At 55.4% G+C, this 20,835-nt stretch overlaps 5 protein-coding genes across 5 annotated transcripts; 1 reads left to right on the forward strand and 4 right to left on the reverse strand.

Moving 5' to 3' along the window:
* Positions 1 to 3,925: 3,925 nt before the first annotated feature.
* C8A04DRAFT_11153 (uncharacterized protein) lies at positions 3,926 to 6,256 on the reverse strand (the record flags this gene model as incomplete). The annotated part of the gene is made up of 7 exons (XM_062776858.1): positions 3,926 to 4,187; positions 4,337 to 4,409; positions 4,742 to 4,847; positions 5,611 to 5,949; positions 6,014 to 6,067; positions 6,134 to 6,142; positions 6,227 to 6,256. 7 exons carry the CDS (start codon positions 6,254 to 6,256, stop codon positions 3,926 to 3,928), a joined length of 873 nt encoding a protein of 290 aa, XP_062638275.1.
* Positions 6,257 to 6,667: 411 nt separating this feature from the next.
* C8A04DRAFT_27403 (ribosomal protein L5 domain-containing protein) lies at positions 6,668 to 7,310 on the forward strand (the record flags this gene model as incomplete). The annotated part of the gene is made up of 3 exons (XM_062780284.1): positions 6,668 to 6,670; positions 6,728 to 6,866; positions 6,934 to 7,310. The coding sequence occupies 3 exons, from the start codon at positions 6,668 to 6,670 to the stop codon at positions 7,308 to 7,310; spliced, it is 519 nt and encodes a 172-aa protein (XP_062638276.1).
* A 1,495-nt stretch (positions 7,311 to 8,805) lies between these two features.
* On the reverse strand, positions 8,806 to 10,695 carry C8A04DRAFT_36262 (uncharacterized protein; the record flags this gene model as incomplete). Its single annotated transcript, XM_062783461.1, has 2 exons — positions 8,806 to 8,843; positions 8,931 to 10,695. 2 exons carry the CDS (start codon positions 10,693 to 10,695, stop codon positions 8,806 to 8,808), a joined length of 1,803 nt encoding a protein of 600 aa, XP_062638277.1.
* Positions 10,696 to 16,074: 5,379 nt separating this feature from the next.
* Positions 16,075 to 17,635, reverse strand: C8A04DRAFT_27405 (H-hydrate dehydratase; the record flags this gene model as incomplete). Its single annotated transcript, XM_062780285.1, has 4 exons — positions 16,075 to 16,212; positions 16,315 to 17,061; positions 17,363 to 17,460; positions 17,527 to 17,635. 4 exons carry the CDS (start codon positions 17,633 to 17,635, stop codon positions 16,075 to 16,077), a joined length of 1,092 nt encoding a protein of 363 aa, XP_062638278.1.
* Positions 17,636 to 18,256: 621 nt separating this feature from the next.
* On the reverse strand, positions 18,257 to 20,730 carry C8A04DRAFT_11107 (P-loop containing nucleoside triphosphate hydrolase protein; the record flags this gene model as incomplete). Its single annotated transcript, XM_062776839.1, has 7 exons — positions 18,257 to 18,520; positions 18,594 to 19,114; positions 19,314 to 19,779; positions 19,841 to 19,961; positions 20,015 to 20,071; positions 20,260 to 20,414; positions 20,659 to 20,730. 7 exons carry the CDS (start codon positions 20,728 to 20,730, stop codon positions 18,257 to 18,259), a joined length of 1,656 nt encoding a protein of 551 aa, XP_062638279.1.
* Positions 20,731 to 20,835: the final 105 nt, after the last annotated feature.

The raw sequence follows: 20,835 nt of genomic DNA on the forward strand, positions 1-20,835 counted from the left end.
CCTGGGTCAATTGGTGTCTGATTTGGCGGTCGGTTTGCAGGAAGAAGAAGGAGAGAAACAAAGAGGGGCGCCAACAGACGAGTGGGTGCGCAAGACTTAAAGAGCAGCAGTTGATGGGGATGGGAAATGGTGGGGTGGCTGCGAGCTAAGTTCCGGAACGGCCAGACAGGGGCATGACGGTGACGGCGGGGTAGAACGCGATGGTGGGGTCGTCCAGCTTCTCCCAAGACAGGTAATTACACTACGCGGTAACGAAGGAAAAAATTCCTCATCGAGCTTCTACCTAGTGTAGCGGGATGCCCGGCAGCCGCTTGCCAGCTTGGCAGAGACAAGACCGGGGGTAGGGGCAGGGGACTTCATAGATCCGACGCAAGAGGCCCCGGAGGGGTTGTGAGGAAGGAGTCGAACAGAGGAGGGGCATTTGGGCAGGCACAACGGACGTTCAAGGCGAACACCCAGGGTGAAGCATGGCCCGGCCGGCCAGGGGTGTGTGCTGAGCGGATTTCCGGACTCCTGTCACCTCCTGTCCCACATCGTTCCTTCGTCCATGCCCAGGAACGGGAACAACCAGAGCCATTCCCGTGGGTCCCATGACCAAGGCCCCGCGCCAGGTGCCTTGTGTATGAGTTCCTTTGAAGAGTTGGGCGAAAAATAGTTACTATAAGATGTCTTGCCAAGCATCCATGGCTGGAAGTCGAGCATCATGATTCGGTGGAGGTGGCATGGAGATAAGCTTTGGACGATGAAATACAAGCATCAGCGTGGCGGCGCCCATGCTACACATCCACCCCCCCGGACGACCCGGCATCCCCCTCTCATTCAAATGGTTGACAATCGATGAACCAGCCAAGGTGTCGGTGACCGGTCAGTGGTCAATCTCTTTGTCCCCCCCATGACAGCGAGAGTATTTTGATGATAGCGATGTGGTCCAGCTCAGTGGCATGGATGCTCGCGTAACGTTCTAGCCCAGCCTTGTTCGACAAGCCTCATTGGAGAAAAAATTACAGTGTTGCCCGCCAATTGGAGGCCGGTAATCGGAGCGGCCTTAGTGGGGGCTCACCAATGGTGCTCAATGACAAGCGTGCTTCTTGCACATGCCATCGCAACAGAAAAAAAAATCCGGCTTCCCACTTTTTCTAGGCTTTACCTTCGGGATGTTTGTGAGGATGCAGGACACAACCTAGCCGACGAGCCCGAGCTCAGGCGCGACGAAACGCCTCGTGCCGTCACAACCTTCTATCTGACAAGCTGACGCAAGATACCGCTCCCATCCTGATGCCCCGCTCCTACCTTGCGGGAGCTTGGCACCCAGCTCTTCCGGAGTTGTTGAGCAACCAACCAAACCAGACCCGTTTCTAAGTCGTTTTGCTAAAGTCAACAAGACAACCCCCATCCTCCCACGGAGCTTTCTACGTAGTGTGGTGGGATGGACACACATCCCCGGAAAGCCGCTCCTAGCCCCCCTGGTCGTTTTCAGACTGCGAGGACACGGCCGACCACCACCATCACCACTACCACGCTGACCAGAAATCCACCACTCTGTTCGTGATCATCTTACAGCTTTCCCGATGTTGGAGGCTAGCCGCAACCGTGCCAATGCCGCAGTAGCCGACGGCCGGGTGAGCAGTGAGCACAACCTAGGCGCTCCTTCGGCTTTGAAGATGAATGTGTGGCCCGGCGTTTTCGTTGAGCCGAGGGTAAAGTCCGTCCAGTTGATCTTTTGGAATCTTGGAAACCGGTCAGATCTCGTCAATCCGCGGTCTCCAAAATCATGGGACAAACCAAACACCGGCCTCATCCTTCATGCATCCGGGCTGCCGGTCGACGCGTTTCACCAACACACCTCATGGGGGGGTTATTGACCAGCGGCAGCCGCAGCCAGGCACCTCGTCACCACCCCGCCATTGGCGAGCCTATCCGTGCCGTTTCCATGCCTGGGACTAGATTGCGGAGCTGCATGGTTTCCCAAAACTGTCCCGGTCTGGGGCAAAGCTCGTGCATCCGGATCTGAGAGTTGAGACATGCGCATCTCGTTCTCTCCGGTCGCCAAGCATGGCGTTTCGGTTTCGTACTCAATGGAATGCGCTGAATACCAACCCGCCAAGACGGATCAGAACCTCTTGTCGCATCACAACTGCACAGGACGTCGTGCATCGGTATTTCCCCGCCCTATCTTTTTTTGCCCTCTTTCGCCGCGCATTCCCCAGCCATGCGTGATTTTATTGAAGCGCATCCAGCGCACATCGACGCCATCGCTCCCAAGTGCGGGCTCACACACTCCAACGCAACGGACTAACAGTCACGGGACCCTCCCAGTGATACCATACTCTTCCACATCAGGAAAAGCCAGAACCAAACTTAATCTGTTACGTACTGCAGCCGACCCGTAAACGGTTGGGTGAAAGGGCGGCTGAACCTCGCGAATCTACCCCAAGTCGTAGGACAGCATGCAAGGTTGCATATGCCTCGCCGGAGACATACAGACAATACCGTGACAGGTTGGAACGAACGTTACCGCCGAACTAGGGTGAGAAGTGAGGGGGAGTCCTCTGTCTGTCGCCCGCCCGCCCCTGGCAAGGATCATCTCGTTCAGCAATTGGCATGGTGGGCGTGTCAAAAGGGACCCCCACGGCAAGCTCGGAGAGTCGGGAAGTCTTCTTGAGCCAGCAAGGCCCTTGCCAAGCGCCGGCCGCCGGCGCCGGAGGAAAACTAAAGTCGTCTTTCTTACCTCTTTGGGGGGGTTGAGGGCTTGAGATGATCTGGCCAGAGAGAAAATGAAAGAAGAGAAAGATAATCGGTCCGGCGGGTGGGCGCCTTGGCAAAACTGTGTCTTAAGTTTTTTTTTCGTTATTCGATTCTTCATCAACTCTCTTGAGTGGGATTGGTGAGTCGTTGTCTCGGCTGAGTTGTTCAGTTACAAGAGAGCCAATGTCCACGCACATACAAAAAGAGTCAAGGGACTCTTGCCAAGAGATGAGATCTCTCTTTAGGCTCCTCCCGGGGGATCACTAGGCAAGCCAAGAGAATCAAGAAAGTCGCCGAACCAAAGGGAGGCTCGACACAGCGGCAGCCAGGCACAAAACGGCATTCGCACGGATAGGGTTCGGCCGTTTGAATCTCTTGATTGAAAGCCGCGTCGGTTTGAGCAACGCAAGCCCAAATCTCGACGCTTGGCGGCAACACAGACAGCTTGATCTGCTGGTCACTCACCGGTTCGCACCAATTACACCCCTCCCACATTTACTCCTTCGGTCTCCGAATTAACAGCTATCTTTTCTTGCTTATCCCGAGAAAGAAACCGAAGGTTGGAGTCAAAGTTCCCCGGATGTTGGCACCATCCGTGCCGCCAGCGAACGAAACCATCCAACAAGAGTGGTTGATACAACCACGCACACTTATCACATCACTAAGAGGACATGGGCATGCCACACTTGTCTCTCGACCTTGTTGAACCTAACGCCTTTACGCTAAAGGCAATTCCCCGCTCGGCGCGCCGCGCTTGAATCTTACAGCCGCCCCGTCATGCACATCATCTATAGATTCCTTTCAACTTGCGGCGCCTTGCTCTCATGCCCGCATTTCTAGGATTAGATCCCTAGGCCAAGGGGGGGTAAGCTCACCCATGAATTCCCTCCACCACCAGTGAGGGGATCCGCTGCATCACCCACCCCTCTCGAAACTAGCCAACCAACCACCAACCCATCCATGGCACCTTCGTTCCTCCCCAGCACATCTTCATATAATCCCCTCATACCCGCCACCAACACGGGCAAGCATTGTCAACAAGAGCCTTGTCAACAAACCCTGTCGTCTGGCAACGGAACCCCCACTGCCGTCCTGAGTGTCCCCAACCCCCCTTAAACCGCGTTATTTTCTGTATTTCCCTCCATCTCATTTCGTTTCCCCCATCCACTCAACATCCCCTTTATTTCTTCGCCAACTCCTTCAGCTTCCCCTCAATCTCACCCACCTTCCCCTTGCCAGCTTCAACAGCTCCAGACAGCGACGCCTGCTCCTTGCCACCCCATCGTGTCCACTGCAGGTAGCGGTACCCCTGCGTGAGCTGCGCACCTTCGTTGACAAAGTGGCATAGGAAGAGCAGATAATTCTGCGGCGTCACGGCGAGCGCGTAGCGCATGAAGGTCGCTGAGTAGATGCAGAGTGCGCCGGTCATGGGGCCCGAGATACTGTGAGAGAGAGAAAGGGGATGGGTTAGCTACCGTGACACCGAACCGGCAGAAGGGGAGAATGTGCTGCTGGCGTGTATCGATGAGGGGAAAGGGGAGAGATAGGCGGAAGTTAGGTAGGTGTAGGGCCGGTGGAGGTCAAAACGTACAGGTCTGGGCTCTTCTGGGTGTCCATGACGGCGGCGACGGGAATACCGAAGTTGGAGACAGGGCCCCAGAAATCTATTTCGAAGGAGCTGGTCAGTAAACCATAAGGCAAGGTCAGGCAAATGTTGTGGCTCCGTCCAGTTGACCACCAGGAGTCGCAAAGCTCGGCCCAAGTCCCGCAACTCCAATAAGGTGCAGTCAACGCAACCTCCAAGTTATCAACGACTCGTAGAACAAGGTCCGGAACAGTTCCATGTTATACGGCCTGCTCAAAGGATAACCTCCGTCGTTGAAAGGGCTGCGGTTCGGAATGGATGGACAATCCGGCCATATCGGACAATTTTGTCCGATCGCCGGCCGATACTTGGCGGGAAGACCGGCGGAGGGGATTTAAGGCAGGGACTCACGTGTCGAGCAGACATAGTTCAGGACGGGGTGTGCCCGGATCTTGGCGTTGACAGCTTTTACGAAGGCGGCCATTTTGATGGCGGTGCTGCGAGTTTGGCGTTGGTGCTGGGCCCTCGTCGCGGTCACGATGCGTTGTGGAATTAATTGGAGATCGGTGGATGGGTTTAGCGACGAAATCGGATCTGCATGGCCAGCACTTTTGCAAAGAAATTTGGGGGTCCGGATTTCTGCGCACGGACCACTTATACATGTGTCGGGTCTGCGTCACGCCCGAACGCAAACGTCTCGGAACAATAGCAAATAGTTAGGTTGTGAAGAGAACCAATGACAAGTCCTCAAGGTGGCAGGCGTCTTCTATTATCGCTCATTGGGCTAATTGGAGAAGTATCATCGCCGCCTCATGCCATGGCTAGAACAACAGGCTGCGACCTGCTCTAAAATCGCAGTTTTCATGAACCCCTGAACGCCGCCCAAACCAGCCAATCTCCATAAATCCGGGCAGATATGTCTCGCCTAGCTCATAGCTTTGTGGCATGAAGTAAATTGCCGCGGGCGCTCGATGTGAGGCCTACGGCAAAGCGTGGTCTTTGTGTTGGCATTGTGGCCTAACACTGTGCCTTTATCTCCGCGGCGGCGGGTTGAAGCCAGACGGCGGGGCACCACCTGGCGGGAATCCAGGAGGGAAACCGGGAGCACCAGGGAAGCCGGCAGGTGGGAAACCACCGCCGAACCCAGGTGGAGGAGCTGCCGAGGAGTTAGAATCAGAAAAAGAAAACGTAGCTGGGGAATGGTACTCACGACCACCACGGCCGGGGAAACCCGGCGCGCCAGGGAAGCCCGGGAAAGCAGGAGGGGCACCACCACCAACGCCAGCAGCAGGGCCGGCCAAGGAAATGGGAGCTGCCGCACCCCGCCCAGCAGGCCGTGCAACACCCGGTCCCGCCGCAAGTGCTGTTGTGAGGCCGGCTCCTGTTGATTTGCCCAAGCGAGCACTGGGATCGGCAGGGGGCGGCGACTCGACGGAGAGCGAAACGATATGGGCACCGCGGACGATCGTCAAGCCTAGTGTCCGCTTCTCTTCCTGCTCCACAACTGTGGCGGACGACGACGCACCAGGGGCGGACGGCTTGTTCTGCTTGCGCTTACTTCGGCGGAACTCTTCGGTATCGGCGAGGACGAGGTTCATGTGCTTATCGAATGCGAGCATCTAGATCCAAAGTTAACGAATGCTAAAACCCAGTTTTGCCAACACTGGGTTGGGCAACACTAACCTGACCCGTCATCTGGCGGCCATCATTGAGCGTCACGCGCATCCGGTAGTTGATCTAGGGGCTTCGTTAGCATTTCATCTGTCGTCGCGTCGATAGTTGTCGTGGGAGGATAGTACGTACGTAACCGGCCTAAGAGCAATTTGCCTTGTCAGTCTTTCAATGTCAACACGCAAGCCTGCACAGCGGTGTGGGCGGGGAGAAGGTTATACTCACCATCTTGCCCTGCTTGTTGCTCGCCGACATCTTGGCGGCGGGTGCTACAGAGTAGCGTTTTGGTTGCAAAAAATTGGGCTTGGGCGGCAAAATCCTTTGACTTTGCCAGGTGCGGTCCCTTCTCGGTCTCGGTGGAGGCTTCAAAGTGACGCGCGGGATGGTTGAATCGGGAGCGCGGTGGAGGCAGAAACGGCCTGGAAATTTGAACGCGCGAGGCTGAAGGGAGCTTGGGCGCTGCAGCCACATCTTACATGAACCTCGAGCCACAATTAGTGCCAAAGGTGGCGCCACGGCTTGTCCCCCACCACACTCTCATTCCGGCCGGCAAACCAGGCCCCACACGCACAATCTCAAATTCGTGGAGCGAAAATCAACCTCACTTTTCGAAATATCTTGTTCATCGACGAGTCGCCCAGCACCGAAATCGACAACACCGCCACCATGGTAAGATCCCACCACCCATAAAACATGCCGGGTTCAGTCTCACTAACATGATAAAAGTCCGAGAAGGCCCAAAACCCCATGCGCGAGCTTCGCATCCAGAAGCTCGTGCTCAACATCTCCGTCGGCGAGTCTGGTGACAGACTTACTCGTGCCGCCAAGGTGCTGGAGCAGCTCTCCGGTCAAACCCCGGTGTACAGTGAGTCTTTCCAATCTACGTCCCTCAAAAAAATTCAATCCGTTTTACTGACCACCCCATTTTCCAGGCAAGGCCCGTTACACCGTCCGTACCTTCGGTATCCGCCGTAACGAAAAGATTGCCGTGCACGTCACCGTCCGTGGCCCCAAGGCCGAGGAGATTCTCGAGCGTGGCCTCAAGGTCAAGGAGTACGAGCTCCGCAAGCGCAACTTCAGCGAGACCGGCAACTTCGGCTTCGGTATCAGCGAGCACATCGACCTGGGCATCAAGTACGACCCAGGTATCGGTATCTACGGCATGGACTTCTACTGCTGCATGACTCGCCCCGGTGAGCGTGTCTCCCGCCGTCGTCGTGCCAAGGCCAGAATCGGTGCCAGCCACCGCATCAACCGTGACGACACCGTCCGGTGGTTCAAGCAGCGCTTCGACGCCATCGTCCGCTAAATGAAAAATGCGGGACGGATACGATGGGTTGGACAACGGAACAAGACAAAAAATCATGAGCATTTTAGGGAGTGGGGAGTTTTCGGGCTCAGTTGCAAGCACCTTTTTTCGGCCTCTCTGGGGGCGGGTAGTCATTCATCACTTGGGCAGGTTTCATGGGTGCTTTCTGTCGGTGGGACATGTAAATGCAACTTCTTCGTTTTGGGCGGGTTCACCCTCGCTCCAAATCGTTGCTCGGTCTGAATTTCAGTCGAGCCTCGGCCTCAGAGACCGACCGGCGTCATGCCGGCTTACCAATCCCTAAACTTCCGTGACCACATTTCTCAAAATCCTGCTCTTTCTGTGAGCCGAAACACTGTCACGATGCGTGGCAATACAATCGATGAGGCGAGATGGCTAGCAGCAGCCGGTAGTGTCTCAATGGGAACGCAAAGCTAGAGATTGTTCCCGTGTAGAACAGTTCCCGGCCGCCTCAAACGTGCTGCCAGGGGCGAGGAGATCAGCCTACAGATTAGATATCTCAATGGGTATGTATGGTGAAAGCCCGCCAGTCCGAACACAACGTAGTTCAACCTTATGGCGTCCAATCCTCACCCTCTCTATCAACGTCATTTAATGGCTCATCAGCCAGCGTTTATGTAAGTCTTCAAGAAAAGGACTACCGAGGGCTGCCCAGTCTGAGAAACAGGCGCGCGCAGCGCGGACATTGTGAACTGGGCGAATATCAGCTTAGTTAGTACAAGACAACCATATCCTCAGAAATGTTTCAAGAGAATCACAGAATCGAAGCAGACGGTCAAAACTTTGAAGGCCAAATTCATTTGCATGTTTGTTTCATTGGAGTTCCAATATCTCATTGCAGACAATCCCTTCGTCCGGTGCTGTTGTCCCAGACCTGCCGTCCTTGTACAGTACATACATACCCAGCCAATTGTTCACCGCACACAAGAACAACTCCATCCATCACCCAACTCCATTCCTCGGAATATCCCCATGGTCTTTTCGTCATCCCCCATCCGTTGCGTTCATATGCTCGTCAAGAAAAACGAAAAGGGTGGGAAGTACAGAACAAAGAAAAGTTTTTAGAGAGTGCAAAGTAGCAAGAAAATAATAAGCCCGGAGAGCCACTGGGTAAAATGTAAGATGCACCGGTTTTGAGCGCAAAGAAAGGAGAAACAAAATCAGTAATGCCGCCCGTCCACCTGTCCGTCCCTTTTGCACTGGCTGTTGCAGTTGTTTTTATATATCCGCGGGTATGTGTCCCTGATGTGCCGTAGTACCTTTTGCTCAGGCCAGGCCTCATTACTTTGATTGAAGGTGCCGTTGCTGTGCTGACGGCGAAGAGGACGTAAAAAAGAAAAGAAAAATAATAATAGAGAGCGTAAAGTACCCTTCCGGCCGTTGTCGGACGGAGATGGTCCCTGAGTAGTATTTCCATGCCGTGTCTTTACTCCGCGCGGGGAGAGGGAACTCAAATGCTCTGCTGGTCCGCATTCTAAGCCGTAACCAGCGGTGTGCTTGGCCCCATCATCCCTGTGTTCACACCCATTGCAGCACATCGGATCGAGGCTGCTGGGATGGGAGTGCGGCATCGACTTGGTGTTGGGATCGGAGTGTGACTCCGGCTTGGTGTAGCCGAAATAGGAGTGGGACTCCGGCGAGGGGTCATGTGCATGTCGATGAGCATATCGACAAGTGCCTGGGCATCCTGGTGCAGTTCCTCAAGCTCTTGGGGGTTGAGACTGATGGGTTCTCCATCCTCACGCGGCACCCGGAACGCAGCAAATACGATGCCACGGTTGGCAGGCTGGTTCTTATGCTGTGCAGTCGTGGTGTGTTGGGCGTCGCTCCCCCTAGCGGCGCTGTGCCCGGTGTAAAAAGAGCGACCGTAGCCGCAGGCGAACTCGTCTTTGATGCCGGTGTAATTGTTATACTTGAGCCAGTCGGACGTGCGAAGCATCTTTTGATGGGCTGGTGCGGAGATACGGAAGGGGTTCATAAGCGATGTAAGGCCGTACGCGGCGAGCAAACGCCCAGTGATTCCACTTCGCGGGACATCGCGGGGAGTCGGGGCTCGGGAGTCATGGCTGCTGTCATATTCAGACACCTGAGAGACTGGAGATTCGGGTGGGGATGGCGTCGGGGCTGTGGAGAAAGAGGTTGCGACAGGTGTGCCACAGGACCGGCTGAGGGGTGAGGAATGGCTGGGCCGGCTCATGTGGCTCGGCCACAGGTTGACCACGTAGACGAGGTCGAACTGGTACTTTGTTGCGATCCTTGCAGCCTCAAAAGCGGCGGCGGCGGCCGGGCGGCTAGCCAAGGGCGGAGAGAGGGTTAGGAGGGGGTGAGCTGGCTTGCTCCGAACCGGCGAGGCGGTAGGCGACGGACTTGAAGGCAACCCGAAGGTAGGGGGGTTTAATTTAGCAGGCTGAACCCGCGAAGTGTTCTCACCATCAGCGATGTCGTCGTCGCTCAATGCAAGGAAATCATTCAGGCTGGGTTCCTTGAAGGACGCAGTGTCCGGATTCGACGGCGCCAAAGCAAAGAGATTGGAAAGGCTGATGGATTTCCGTAGAGCTTCACTCGCATCCCTGGCATTGGCGCCCGATATCGACAGACTCCTAGACCTGTTGATATTCTTGCCATCATCACCTAGCTTAGTCCTGATCGACAGAGTGGGCCGGGCCGAAAGCGGTGGTGCCAGTAACTTCCGAAGTGAAGACTTCGGAGAACGCATGAGTTTCTGCTGCAACGATGCCGGGCTAATCGGAGATTCTTGAGCACCAGTGAAGTACCGTGTCCGACCAGACTGAGCTTTCGGGGAGACAGAAGGCGTCCGAATGGGTGTCCTCGTGCCGGTCCTGGAGCGTCGTCCCGTGGCGGACGAGTCGCTGTCGGGACCTGCTGATGATGGGGAGAAGGTAAACTCCATTAGTTCTGGTGATGGGCGACCGCTGCGGGCCTGAGGGGAGCTTGAAGACGACCGCATGGCTATGCTGGCCGCGATTGAGGGCTGGCGCGATGGGACAGCTGGAAATTCGCTGAGCACGTCGCCAACAGCGGTCGTGCTTTCATTCTCAGGTGCCGGGGCCCCCAGGCTGGGAGTGTTAGATGCCTCGGGTAGGCTTCGAGCTCGCCGAATGTACTGTGGTGCCATGGAGATCTCTTCCCTCGCCATCATTCGGGAGGATGTTGGCCGAATATACGAGGGTTGCGGAAAGCTCATTGAGGTTGCGTCGAAGCGTGGTGAGAAAGGGATTGGAGTCGCAGGCCTCTTCCTTGCAACTTCTGAGTTATCGTCAAACTCCGTGACCCGCTTCTTCCTTGCAAACAGCCTTTCCAAACGGTCGAGTTGCTTATCCAGCATCTCAAATCGAGTCGCCATTGTGCTGGTCCCTGTATAGCGAACGAAGTGAGATGATTAGCGATTCACGTTGTGGTTGCACTGCATATATTGTAGACTTACCTCGACGAGGTCGAGGAGTCGGAAGAAGTGTCGATTTGGCCTGACAATTTTTTGCTGTTCGGAGGGTCGAAAATAATAAAACTAAAAAGTTGGCGAGGAGGGTCGACGTTTAAGTTTGGGCGATGACTTTGTATGGTTGCGCGAGCTGCCGAATCTTGAAATTGATGCGCCGGCCGAATCGGCATCAACAACACCAAACTTCGAACCCCGTTTCGTAACCGGTGATACAATGCCGTAACGCAAAGTAATAACGGGAAAGAGTGGTTTGGTTGGACGAAGATGCCACTGCAGGTTCAAAGAGAGATCCAAGTTTCCACTGCAGAATGGTGAATTTGGTGGGGTGACTTGTTGGAGTCGGGGAAGGAAGGAGGATGGGGTCCGAGGGGGAGATCAACAACCGGGCAGGTTTTGAAAGAAAGAATTCGGGAATCGTTTCTCTTTTCACCTCCGCGACAGCCACCCGAACTTCTAGCACGTTTTCGAGTACTTCGTAGAACTGGTGAAATTGATGGCTCCTAGTTCGGATAAGGGAGGCAAGGGGGGGTTACTGTTTTCGGCCGGGTGAAGAGAACGAACGGCAAAAGCAACCCACGCCAGTGCTCTCTGCTTATCGCGCCTTTTTAGTATAATATCGCCATGCCACGACGAAAACTCGTAACGGGAAGACCTGCAAGGTGGTCCGGCTTCCCCCCACCAAAGGAAGAAAAAATGGCAAAAGAAATAGAATAGTAGGCCGCGGTGTCCGGCCTAGGGTCGGCAGCAATCGCAGCAGCAAGATATCGTCCAATGGGCTAGATACCTATCCCGAGGGCAAGCGTAGTGGAGGTTTCTGCAGCAGATGCAGCAAACGGCAAGCAGGGGCTTCTCCGGGGGCTCGACTGGCTCGTTCTCGACGTTGAACCAGCGTGTGTCGGACACACGGGAGCTGAGAGAACAAATAAGAGGCGAGATCGTGCGGGTAGCTGGTGGGGAGACAGAAGCAGAAGGCGAGGCAAGAAAGACGAGGAACAGGGTAAAAAAAGCGAGGGAGGCAAAAGAAGGAATATGGAGAAAAGACCAGTCACTCGAATAATAACACTCGTTTGTTCCGGCTTTCCGACGGACAGAAGTAGTTCACCATCCGGCGTTGGCAAATTTTGAAGCTGTAAGTGCTCGGCCCAAATATCACCAGCCCACCTATCCAAAGAAAGCCAGGGCGGACGGGATCGAGAGGGGGCGTCTCTCATCGGCCATCGTGCCTTGATGGTTGTGATACCAGGTCTCACTGTGGAACCCATCTTGTCTCCCAAGCGTCATTAACCCGCGACCTGGCCGGCCGGTCGGCCAAGTTTCGGCCAAAACATGCAGACAATGAGAGAGAGACAGAGAGGGAGCCCACAACCCACGTTTGCTTTTCATCCCAGCGGAGCGTCACTACTTCGACGGCGCGACGCTAACTTAGCATCTCCGGGTCTCTGGGACGACTAGTGACTCGGCGTGGTGGCCGGACCATCTCCTTGGGAGGTGGGGGGACGAACGGTCCACCGTCGAGGCCTGGAGGGACGCGCTACTCTTGAAAAAAAGCACTGTTGAGGCCGGATTCGGCTGTCAGTGGAGGGGCGTTTCTTAAAAAGAGCAAGAGCCAGGCTGCGGCTCAGCTTATTGATCCCACAGCTCACACGGCTAGAAGTCGCGACACAACCGCGAGGCCAGGCAATGGACCCACTCAGAGGGTAAAATCAGGGCTGTGATTGGTCTGCTTCGTTAGAACCCTTGGCCTTGTCAGCTGGTTCGTCACATGCAGCAAACCCAGCAGGTGCGACACTCTCAAAAACTCACACTCATCAGCCTGGCTTAGCTCCTTGGCCCGGCTCCCGCACCCATTTGCCGTTGCTCGCCTCGAGTTTTTTGACAGTGTCTCAACCTCATTTTCAGATTCGAGATGCGTCGTATGTTACGCCCCCGAAGTCAAACCGACTGTTGCACTGCGCATGGCAAACCCTCGGGTATGTGCGTGATGCTGGGGCCCTCGCGTTACGCGCACCAACGCACCGTTCGCCGCCGCCTCTCCCCCATGAGCAGTCGCTTCCCGAACCGTGCTTGTTGCTGAACAAGGGACGAGGTTCCGAAATACATACAGATTCTCTGCAGGAGGAAGGAGGAGACCCCTTTCTCTTTCTCCTCCAGCACCGTGATCGACCATGCATGGCAAGAACTAGTCTGCAGTGCCGAGTCGTTGGCTCATGTAGGTCTCGCCGCGAAATTATTTCAAGCCTGTCTTGCCTGTCACGTCCAGTCTCGGCCCCTTGAGCCTCCCTGGACGTTGAAGAAGACCGGATGCGGGTGATGTGCATGTCATCACTCGCTCGCTGGATCTCAGTCCGCGCCGGCCGGATCTCGCCAAGACAATACCACTCTTACCCCCTTCTTCATGTGAGTGGTCACCGTCACAATGGTGACAAACGAGAAGGCGCGAAGGGCACTTGTTTCTTCGCGGGCTATGTATCTCTCGGCATGAGGCGATGTCGTCTCTCATGACGCTCCTTCTGGAGGCGAAAAGTCTGTTGATATTTGCTTCTTGTTTGCACGTTAGTGGGGACAGTCAGCCCCGTGGGATGGGGTCCCCTTTCCCTCCCAGAGGTTTGGATCGTGGACAACGCAACAATTCGAAGAAGAGGAGCCCATCGAGGTACCCGTTTGACTTCTCAAAAGATGGAAGGGATTGTGGAGTACGGAGAGTGTTCGTAGGACCCCAAAGTATGGCACCACCGGACTTATGGTTGATGTGCCCGAGCCTCCACTAGCAGCCGTACGAGCTAAATCGTGGCGTCAGTAATAGTCTTCCAGACGGCATTTTGATGTTCTTTTGTGTGAGATCAGCGAGGCCACTTGATTCTTGATGGTGGGCTGCCTCGAGACAAGAGTGGTAGACAACGGCAAGAGGACCAACGGGAACATGGATGGCACTTGCCATGTGAGATATCAACGTGGACCGCAGCTTGGCAACGCCCAAGAGAGAGCATCATTTTACCGTTTCTGGTGTCATCACATCCATCCGTCTTTCTGAGAATCGCGCGCACCACACCTCTCAGTTGATGACCCAACCTCCGACCCACGGAGAGATTTAGGAGGGTGGGTACCAGGGCGTCGGGTCCAAGACCCTCGACCGAAGCAACCCACACCGACCGGCAAATCCTCGCAAGGTGGATGGCGAAATACCGACCGGGGTGAAGGAGAGAGCTCGCGGGTCGGGGGTCGAGCCTTCCAACCGTTTCCGTTGACGGCCGGCAAACGCCGGGGCATAGGTGGGATCCGGATCCCAGTTGGGGACGTTGACCACTTCATCAAGCGAAAAAGAATACAACCGTCATATTCTGCCCCGAACCTATCGCAGTCTGCAATTGCAAAAAGTTACAGGTTGCGCCGCCCACAAGAAGAGAAGAGACGTCGTTTTTGCTCTTTCCTGACTGTGGCAGGGTTTCGGCGCCCACATGCCGGATCTACGGCGCCTCTCCGCGGAACCCCTGGAGTCACTAATGCATGTCCCACAGCACCTCACAACACTAAAAACCCAAAACCCTGGTGAGTTGACTTTGTGGGAATGAGAATGAGACCAGTCTCCCACCAGTAAGAGGTTCCCCATGTGCTTGCTGCACGCGTTTTACGAGGAACTAACTAGCGAGTAAGAGGAAGAGACACACAGAACGACCTAGGCAAGACCCCGAAATCCTCATCTCGCCGTCACGCACACCCTGTGGTACCTTTTTCTGTCGTCAAAGGTTCAAGGAACCGTTCCGAGAGTCATCTACTACACTACACCATAGTGTAATATCTCTACTATGTCGTGTAGTCACGACGGCCCCAAGGACCCTTCTTGATGATCAACGGTAATTAACCAGGGTGAGTCTGTTGTGGCATTTCCCCCGCACACACCCGTTTGGCGCACGACATGGGACGTCAGAGCAAAGGTCCAAGAAAAACTTGCAACAGAAAAAAAGCAAAAAGGTTTCAACACCACACCACACACGCAAACCCACACCCACCAAAGAGAAAACAAGTTCAAAAACAGATTCCTCCTGTTTTCCTCCTGTAGTGCAGTCCACCACGATGCACGCTAAAGCAGCTCATTGCAGCCAACCCCCTCATCCCCCCGACTTTTTTGTTGTTTTTCGCTTGTCAGATCCTGCTAGAAAAGTGGTGCCCGTCCAAACCCTTGGGCCTTATCCCGCCGTCCCCCGTGGTCCCCGTGGTCCCCTTCCGTCCGCTTGAGGATCTTCCGGCCCTCCCCATCCGCGGAGCCTGCTGCATCTCGATTCTGCACGTCGTCGCCTCTCGGGGACCTCAGACGGTAGTGATCCTCCCTTTCCCTTCCCTCCCGCCCGCACGGCTCCATTGCCCGATCCCAGTTCCCAATCGATGCGGGTGAAGCCAAGCAGGAAAAGCAAGAACAAAAGGGGGGCGGAGGGTGGTGCTTCGCTGTTTCCCTCTCTCTCTCCTTCGCTAAGTTTCCGATGCCCGGCCTTTTCACCAATGTTGCGTTGCCCTCCACGCCGAGAAGGGCCCCCCCGGGGTCGAGGATGATGATTTGGTTGGTCCGACTCCGTGGTGTTCCGAGTCCCACGGGCTTGTCCAACCCGGCCCTCCAGGAGGCCAAGCGAGAGGGGGATGGTGCGGGAACAAGAGGCACTGATATCAGAACAACGCCCTTTATCAAGAGACAGCAGGGCCGTCCAACAGCCACGAAAATCGCATGACAGCACAAAACAATTCCTTTCTCTGTTGATTACTTGTGGTCTCGGAACCCATCGACGCCGGGAAGCGAGGACAGCGGAGTGTGGCACCGCCATATCACCGCCACCTAGACAGAAATTCCCCGATGGCGCTCCGTATGGCTTGCGCCCCCGTCTGTGCCCACCACAACTCGAACCTCAGGCGTACCCAGGACTGTATCTGCAAAGGACCGATCGAAGCAGTTCACACGAGATCAAAGTGCTTGTGTTTGTGTATCTGTCTGTGTGCCTGCGCCTTTTTAGTGTTGTATACGTGGGAAGCATGTGGGGGGGTATGTGTGTGTGTCTTTGGACGCTCGAGCACCACACATCTTGTGGCCCGTCATCCGTCCTCCGTATCCCATCAAAGGTCGGCCGAGAAATCTTGTGAAACGACGGAGTCGGGGGTCAAAGTCCAAGGCAAGCCCATCCGGAAGAAATTGTCACAGCGCAGCCGATCTCCCGCCCTTCCCGTCGCGCCGCAGGACCGATCACATCCGCGCTCTGGTAGAGAGAGAGAGACGAGTGAATCGAGAGCATCGGTGGTCTCTCACAATCTCGCGCTGTTACCCTCACCAGCTTCCTCTTCCTCGCCAAAAAGATTCAGGAAGGCGGTGTGCACTTCATCGGTGAGGTCGCTGGCCTGCAGACTGCGGCCTTTCTTAGCAAAGGCCAAGCGCGAGCACTCCTACCCAATCGTCAGCCATCGACACCCTTTTTGGGCTCAGCTAGATATCAAGAAAAAAACAGGAATGTGGCAAGCAAAAAGGAAGTGAAACTCGCAACTTACTCTTGTAATGGCACTTCCTCCGAACACGGCCAGACCAACCAGCTCTTCCTCATCCAATTTGCCTCCCGTCTCCCATATCCCATCCGAGTACGCCTTCCGCCACCCAAGGAACGTAGCAATACTCCCCGTCAGTGTATCGCCCTGTCCACCACTCCTCTTCTTCCCACCAGCCAAGTCCACCGTCAGCGTGACCTTCCCATTACTCAAGTAATCCCGCGGCCCCTTCTGCACAATCATAACCCCGCCCAGCGCAGCAGCCAGCGCCTCCACCTTGGCCGTTTCCCCAGCCTGCTTCTGAGCATCCTTCGCCCGCTCCTCAATACCTAGCGCAGACGTTAAACGCCCAAACTCAACCACATTAGGCGTCAGCACCGCCAGCCGGTAACCCCGGACAAGGTCCGGCTCACGCTGGACCAGCTGGAGCGCGTCGGCGTCCAACACCAGCGGCATGCCCTTGTCGCGTGCCGCGCGGATCACCAAGGCGCAGGTGTCCTGCATGAGCGGGTCGCGGCCCAAGCCGGGTCCAATGACGAGGACGTGTAGGCGGTCCAGCAGCGGAATGATGCGGTTCGCGATGGACGGTGCGTCGATGTTGCTGTCTGAGGCGTGGGGTGATGATGTTGATGGCGGTGGTGGTGATTGTTTTGATGAAGGGGAGGGCGAGGAGCGCATTAAGGGGTGGACCATTAGGTTGGGCGAGTATGTTTTGATGACGGCGGCTGCTGTGGGGGTGCAGATGACATGGGACTAAAGAGAAGGGCAGGTTAGCATTTTGTTACTTTTGGGGGGCGACATTGCTGCCGCGGTTGCAGCAGGAAATATCTTCTTCTTGTGTTCCCGGCCTCTACACAGCTCTCTCTCTTCATCGAAAGGGATGGGGAAGAAATAGTGAAACAAGGGATAAAAGGGGGCATAAAGGAGCAAAATAAGTAAGAGGAACAGGAGATGGGATAATAATAGGACGAGAAAGCAAATACAACCCAAATCAAAAACGAAAAATGCCACAAAACGGAAATACCCAGCACCACACAAGATCCAAAGTACATACCATATCACACCCCAACCTGGCACTCGCCATCGCCGAAAAGTACGGCGCCCCCGTGTAGTCTTCACTACCACCAATAACACCCACACGCCCAAGCTGGCCTATAATTTCATCATAATTAGTAAACAGATTCAACTCCTCAACTTGATAGGCGAGGGTAGACATACCTTTATGAAACTTCTCCAACATTGGCGGGATCATCTGCCGCACGCGACCGAGGATCTCTTTAGTAGTGGGGGACATGTCCGGGGGTGTGGTGGAGGAGTCGGGGGACATTTCTATTCGTTTGGTTAGGTCCCTGTCCTGTCGGTACTGGCAATATCATTAACACAGGTAACCTCTATGCTTCGAGATCTTGATGTTTGCGGAGTTGTAAAAACTCATATGCGGGGTTAGATGGAGCGGTTGCTGAGGGGCTGTGAGTTAACTAACTAGGCGATTTATACAGCACGGATCAATATTGACGATGATTAAGAAGATCCAGGCGGTTTATGGTTTGAGTTTGGTGTTGGCGCCAAATAGTTGGTGAGTGATATTGGATGTTGAGAAGAAAGAAGCTACGGCCGGCTCATGATGTCACATTGTAGTCGTTTCAACCCCGCCCCACCCGTAATCCAACCGCAAAACAGAATACAACGACCAAGCGGGACAGGAGTGAAGGCACAACGGTTCAGGACAAAAGGAATCGAGTGCTTGATTGAGTCTGCTCTCTATTTTACAACGGGGCTGACGGGTCTATCACCCCCTTTCTCGCACGCCTCTCCTCAGTCCAGCACACGAAAGATGGAAACTCCCTGCTTTAGAAACACACGGACGTTGCGGTATAGACATCCCCTCATCCTCGGCAAGCGCCCCGTAGATCATTTCAGGAATGCGCTTGGTATTACGTGTAGATTTTTAACCCAAGAAGCTCTTGATGAAGTTGGGAACGATCTCCTTGAGCTTGGCCTCGAGCTCCTTGCTGATGGCGCCCTCCTTGTCAATGGTAGCGAGGACATCGGCCTCGTTGGTCTTGAGGTGGGCAAGGAAGTCAGACTCCCACTGGAGGATCTTGTCGACGGGGACAGAGTCGAGGTAACCGTTGACACCGGCGTAGATGATGGGAACCATCTCGTTGACGGCGTAGGGGGCGTACTGCTTCTGCTTCAGGAGCTCGGTCAACTGTAGGGGGAAGTCCAGTTAGCGGATGTTTAACAACTACAACCTATGTCTCAGGAATCGGTGTATAACTTACCCGCTCACCACGGGCGAGGGTCTGCTTGGTAGCAGCATCAAGGTCGGAACCGAACTGGGCGAAGGCAGCGACCTCACGGTACTGGGCCAAGAAGAGCTTGAGCGAACCAGCGACTTGCTTCATGGCCTTGAGCTGCGCAGCGGAACCGACACGAGACACGGACAGACCGACGTTGATAGCCGGGCGCACACCCTTGTAGAAGAGCTCAGCCTCCAAGAAGATCTGGCCGTCGGTAATGGAAATGACGTTGGTGGGAATGTAGGCGGACACATCACCACCCTGGGTCTCGATGATGGGCAGAGCGGTCATGGAACCACCGCCGAGCTTGTCGTTCATCTTGGCCGCACGCTCCAGCAGACGCGAGTGGAGGTAGAAGACGTCACCGGGGTAAGCCTCACGTCCGGGGGGACGACGCAGAAGCAGGGACATTTGACGGTACGCGACGGCCTGCTTCGAAAGATCGTCGTAGATGACCAGAGAGTGCTTTCCAGTGTCACGGAACCATTCACTGACCGAGGCACCTAAGGTTTTAGAACGTTAGCAAGCTGTCGTCGTCGTCGTTGGGGGTGGACGCATATCAGTCCGGTAGATGACATGGCTGATCCAAACACGGCGAAAAATCGGGCAAAAAGGAAAATGGTAAAATTTTCGAGGTGGCAAGTAGCATAGTACGTGCGCGGCATGGGTACCGCTGAGAGCGAATATGGTGACAAAACTTACCGGTGAAAGGAGCCAGGTACTGGAGAGGCGCGGCCTCAGAGGCAGTAGCGGCGACAACGACGGAGTACTTCATCGCATCGTTCTCCTCCAGGGTCTTGACGAGCTGAGCAACGGTCGAACGCTTCTGGCCGACGGCGACGTAGACACAGTAGAGCTTCTTGGTCTCGTCGCTGCCGTTGTTCCAGCGCTTCTGGTTGAGGATGGTGTCGAGAGCGACGGCGGTCTTGCCGGTCTGACGGTCACCAATGATCAACTCACGCTGACCACGGCCGATGGGAACCATGGCGTCGACGGACTTGAGACCGGTCTGCACGGGCTGGTTGACGGACTTCCGGGGAAGAATGCCGGGGGCCTTGAGCTGGGCACGACGCCTCTCCTTGGTGTTGATGGGACCCTTGCCGTCGATGGGGTTGCCGAGAGCATCGACGACACGGCCGAGCAGCTCAGCGCCGACGGGAACGTCGACCTAAATCAGAGGATTAGTATACCGACCCTTGGGCCAACACATTTTCATGTCGTCCACTCACAATCTGACCGGTACGCTTGACGGTCTCGCCTTCCTTGACGAGACGATCAGAACCGAAAAGCACGACACCGACTTGGCCGGCCTCGAGGTTCATGCACATGCCCTTGACGCCAGAGGCGAACCTGAAGCGCATTAGCTTTGACGGGCGACATAGCGAAGAATATGTTAAACGTACTCGACAAGCTCCTCAGCCTGGACGTTGGCCATGCCGTGCACACGGGCGATACCATCACTAGAATCACCAAGTCAGCATCGCATTTCCATCTCGTAACCCGTATAGCCGTCCCGTAGATAGCCCCTTGACATCGTCGCATGGTGGTCCGGCTGGTAACAGCCCACCTCCCCCCTGTCCTCCCGTTTGATGTTTCGGCCTTCAGTCGCCAAGACTTTTCCCCCTCCAAACTGCGCTGAAAAACGTACCCGACGGACAGGACGCGACCAGTCTCGGCGAGACCGGACTCCTCCTGGACACCGCGGATCCTCTGCTCGAGGATGGACGACACCTCGGTCGGGGAGGCCTTCGCTTCGGCGTATGTGCGGGCCTGGAAGGCAGAGACGGTGGGTGCGGCATTTCGCTGTCGGGATCGGGTTAGTTAGCCTAGCCGAAAACCGAGCATTGCGCAGGGTAGCAAAAAATTGGAACAGCTCTCCCCCAAAGCTTGCGACATTCGCTCCACGGCCGTGCATCGCGGTAAAAGAAGTCAATTGAGCTTCCCGGGTGCATGCAGGGCCGATTGAAATGGATCGCGAGCGCTGGCCGATGGGATTGAGGTCGGGTTGGTGGTCGGGGGCGTGCGGAGATTTGGCGGGCACACTCACTGCAGCCACTCTGCTCGAGGCAGAGAGGGCGCCGACGGCGCGGGTGCTCTGTCGGAGGGCGTTCCGGAACATGTTCTCCAGGTATGTGTCGCCTCTTGGTGGTGAGGGGGAGCAATTGCAATCAAGCTGCAATTGCGTTGAGGGGAGTTTGAGACGGGGGAGGTTGATGGAAGTTTG

Source organism: Dichotomopilus funicola, assembly GCF_033296635.1.
Source record: "Dichotomopilus funicola strain CBS 141.50 unplaced genomic scaffold C8A04scaffold_20, whole genome shotgun sequence".
NCBI classification, from domain to species: domain Eukaryota; kingdom Fungi; phylum Ascomycota; class Sordariomycetes; order Sordariales; family Chaetomiaceae; genus Dichotomopilus; species Dichotomopilus funicola.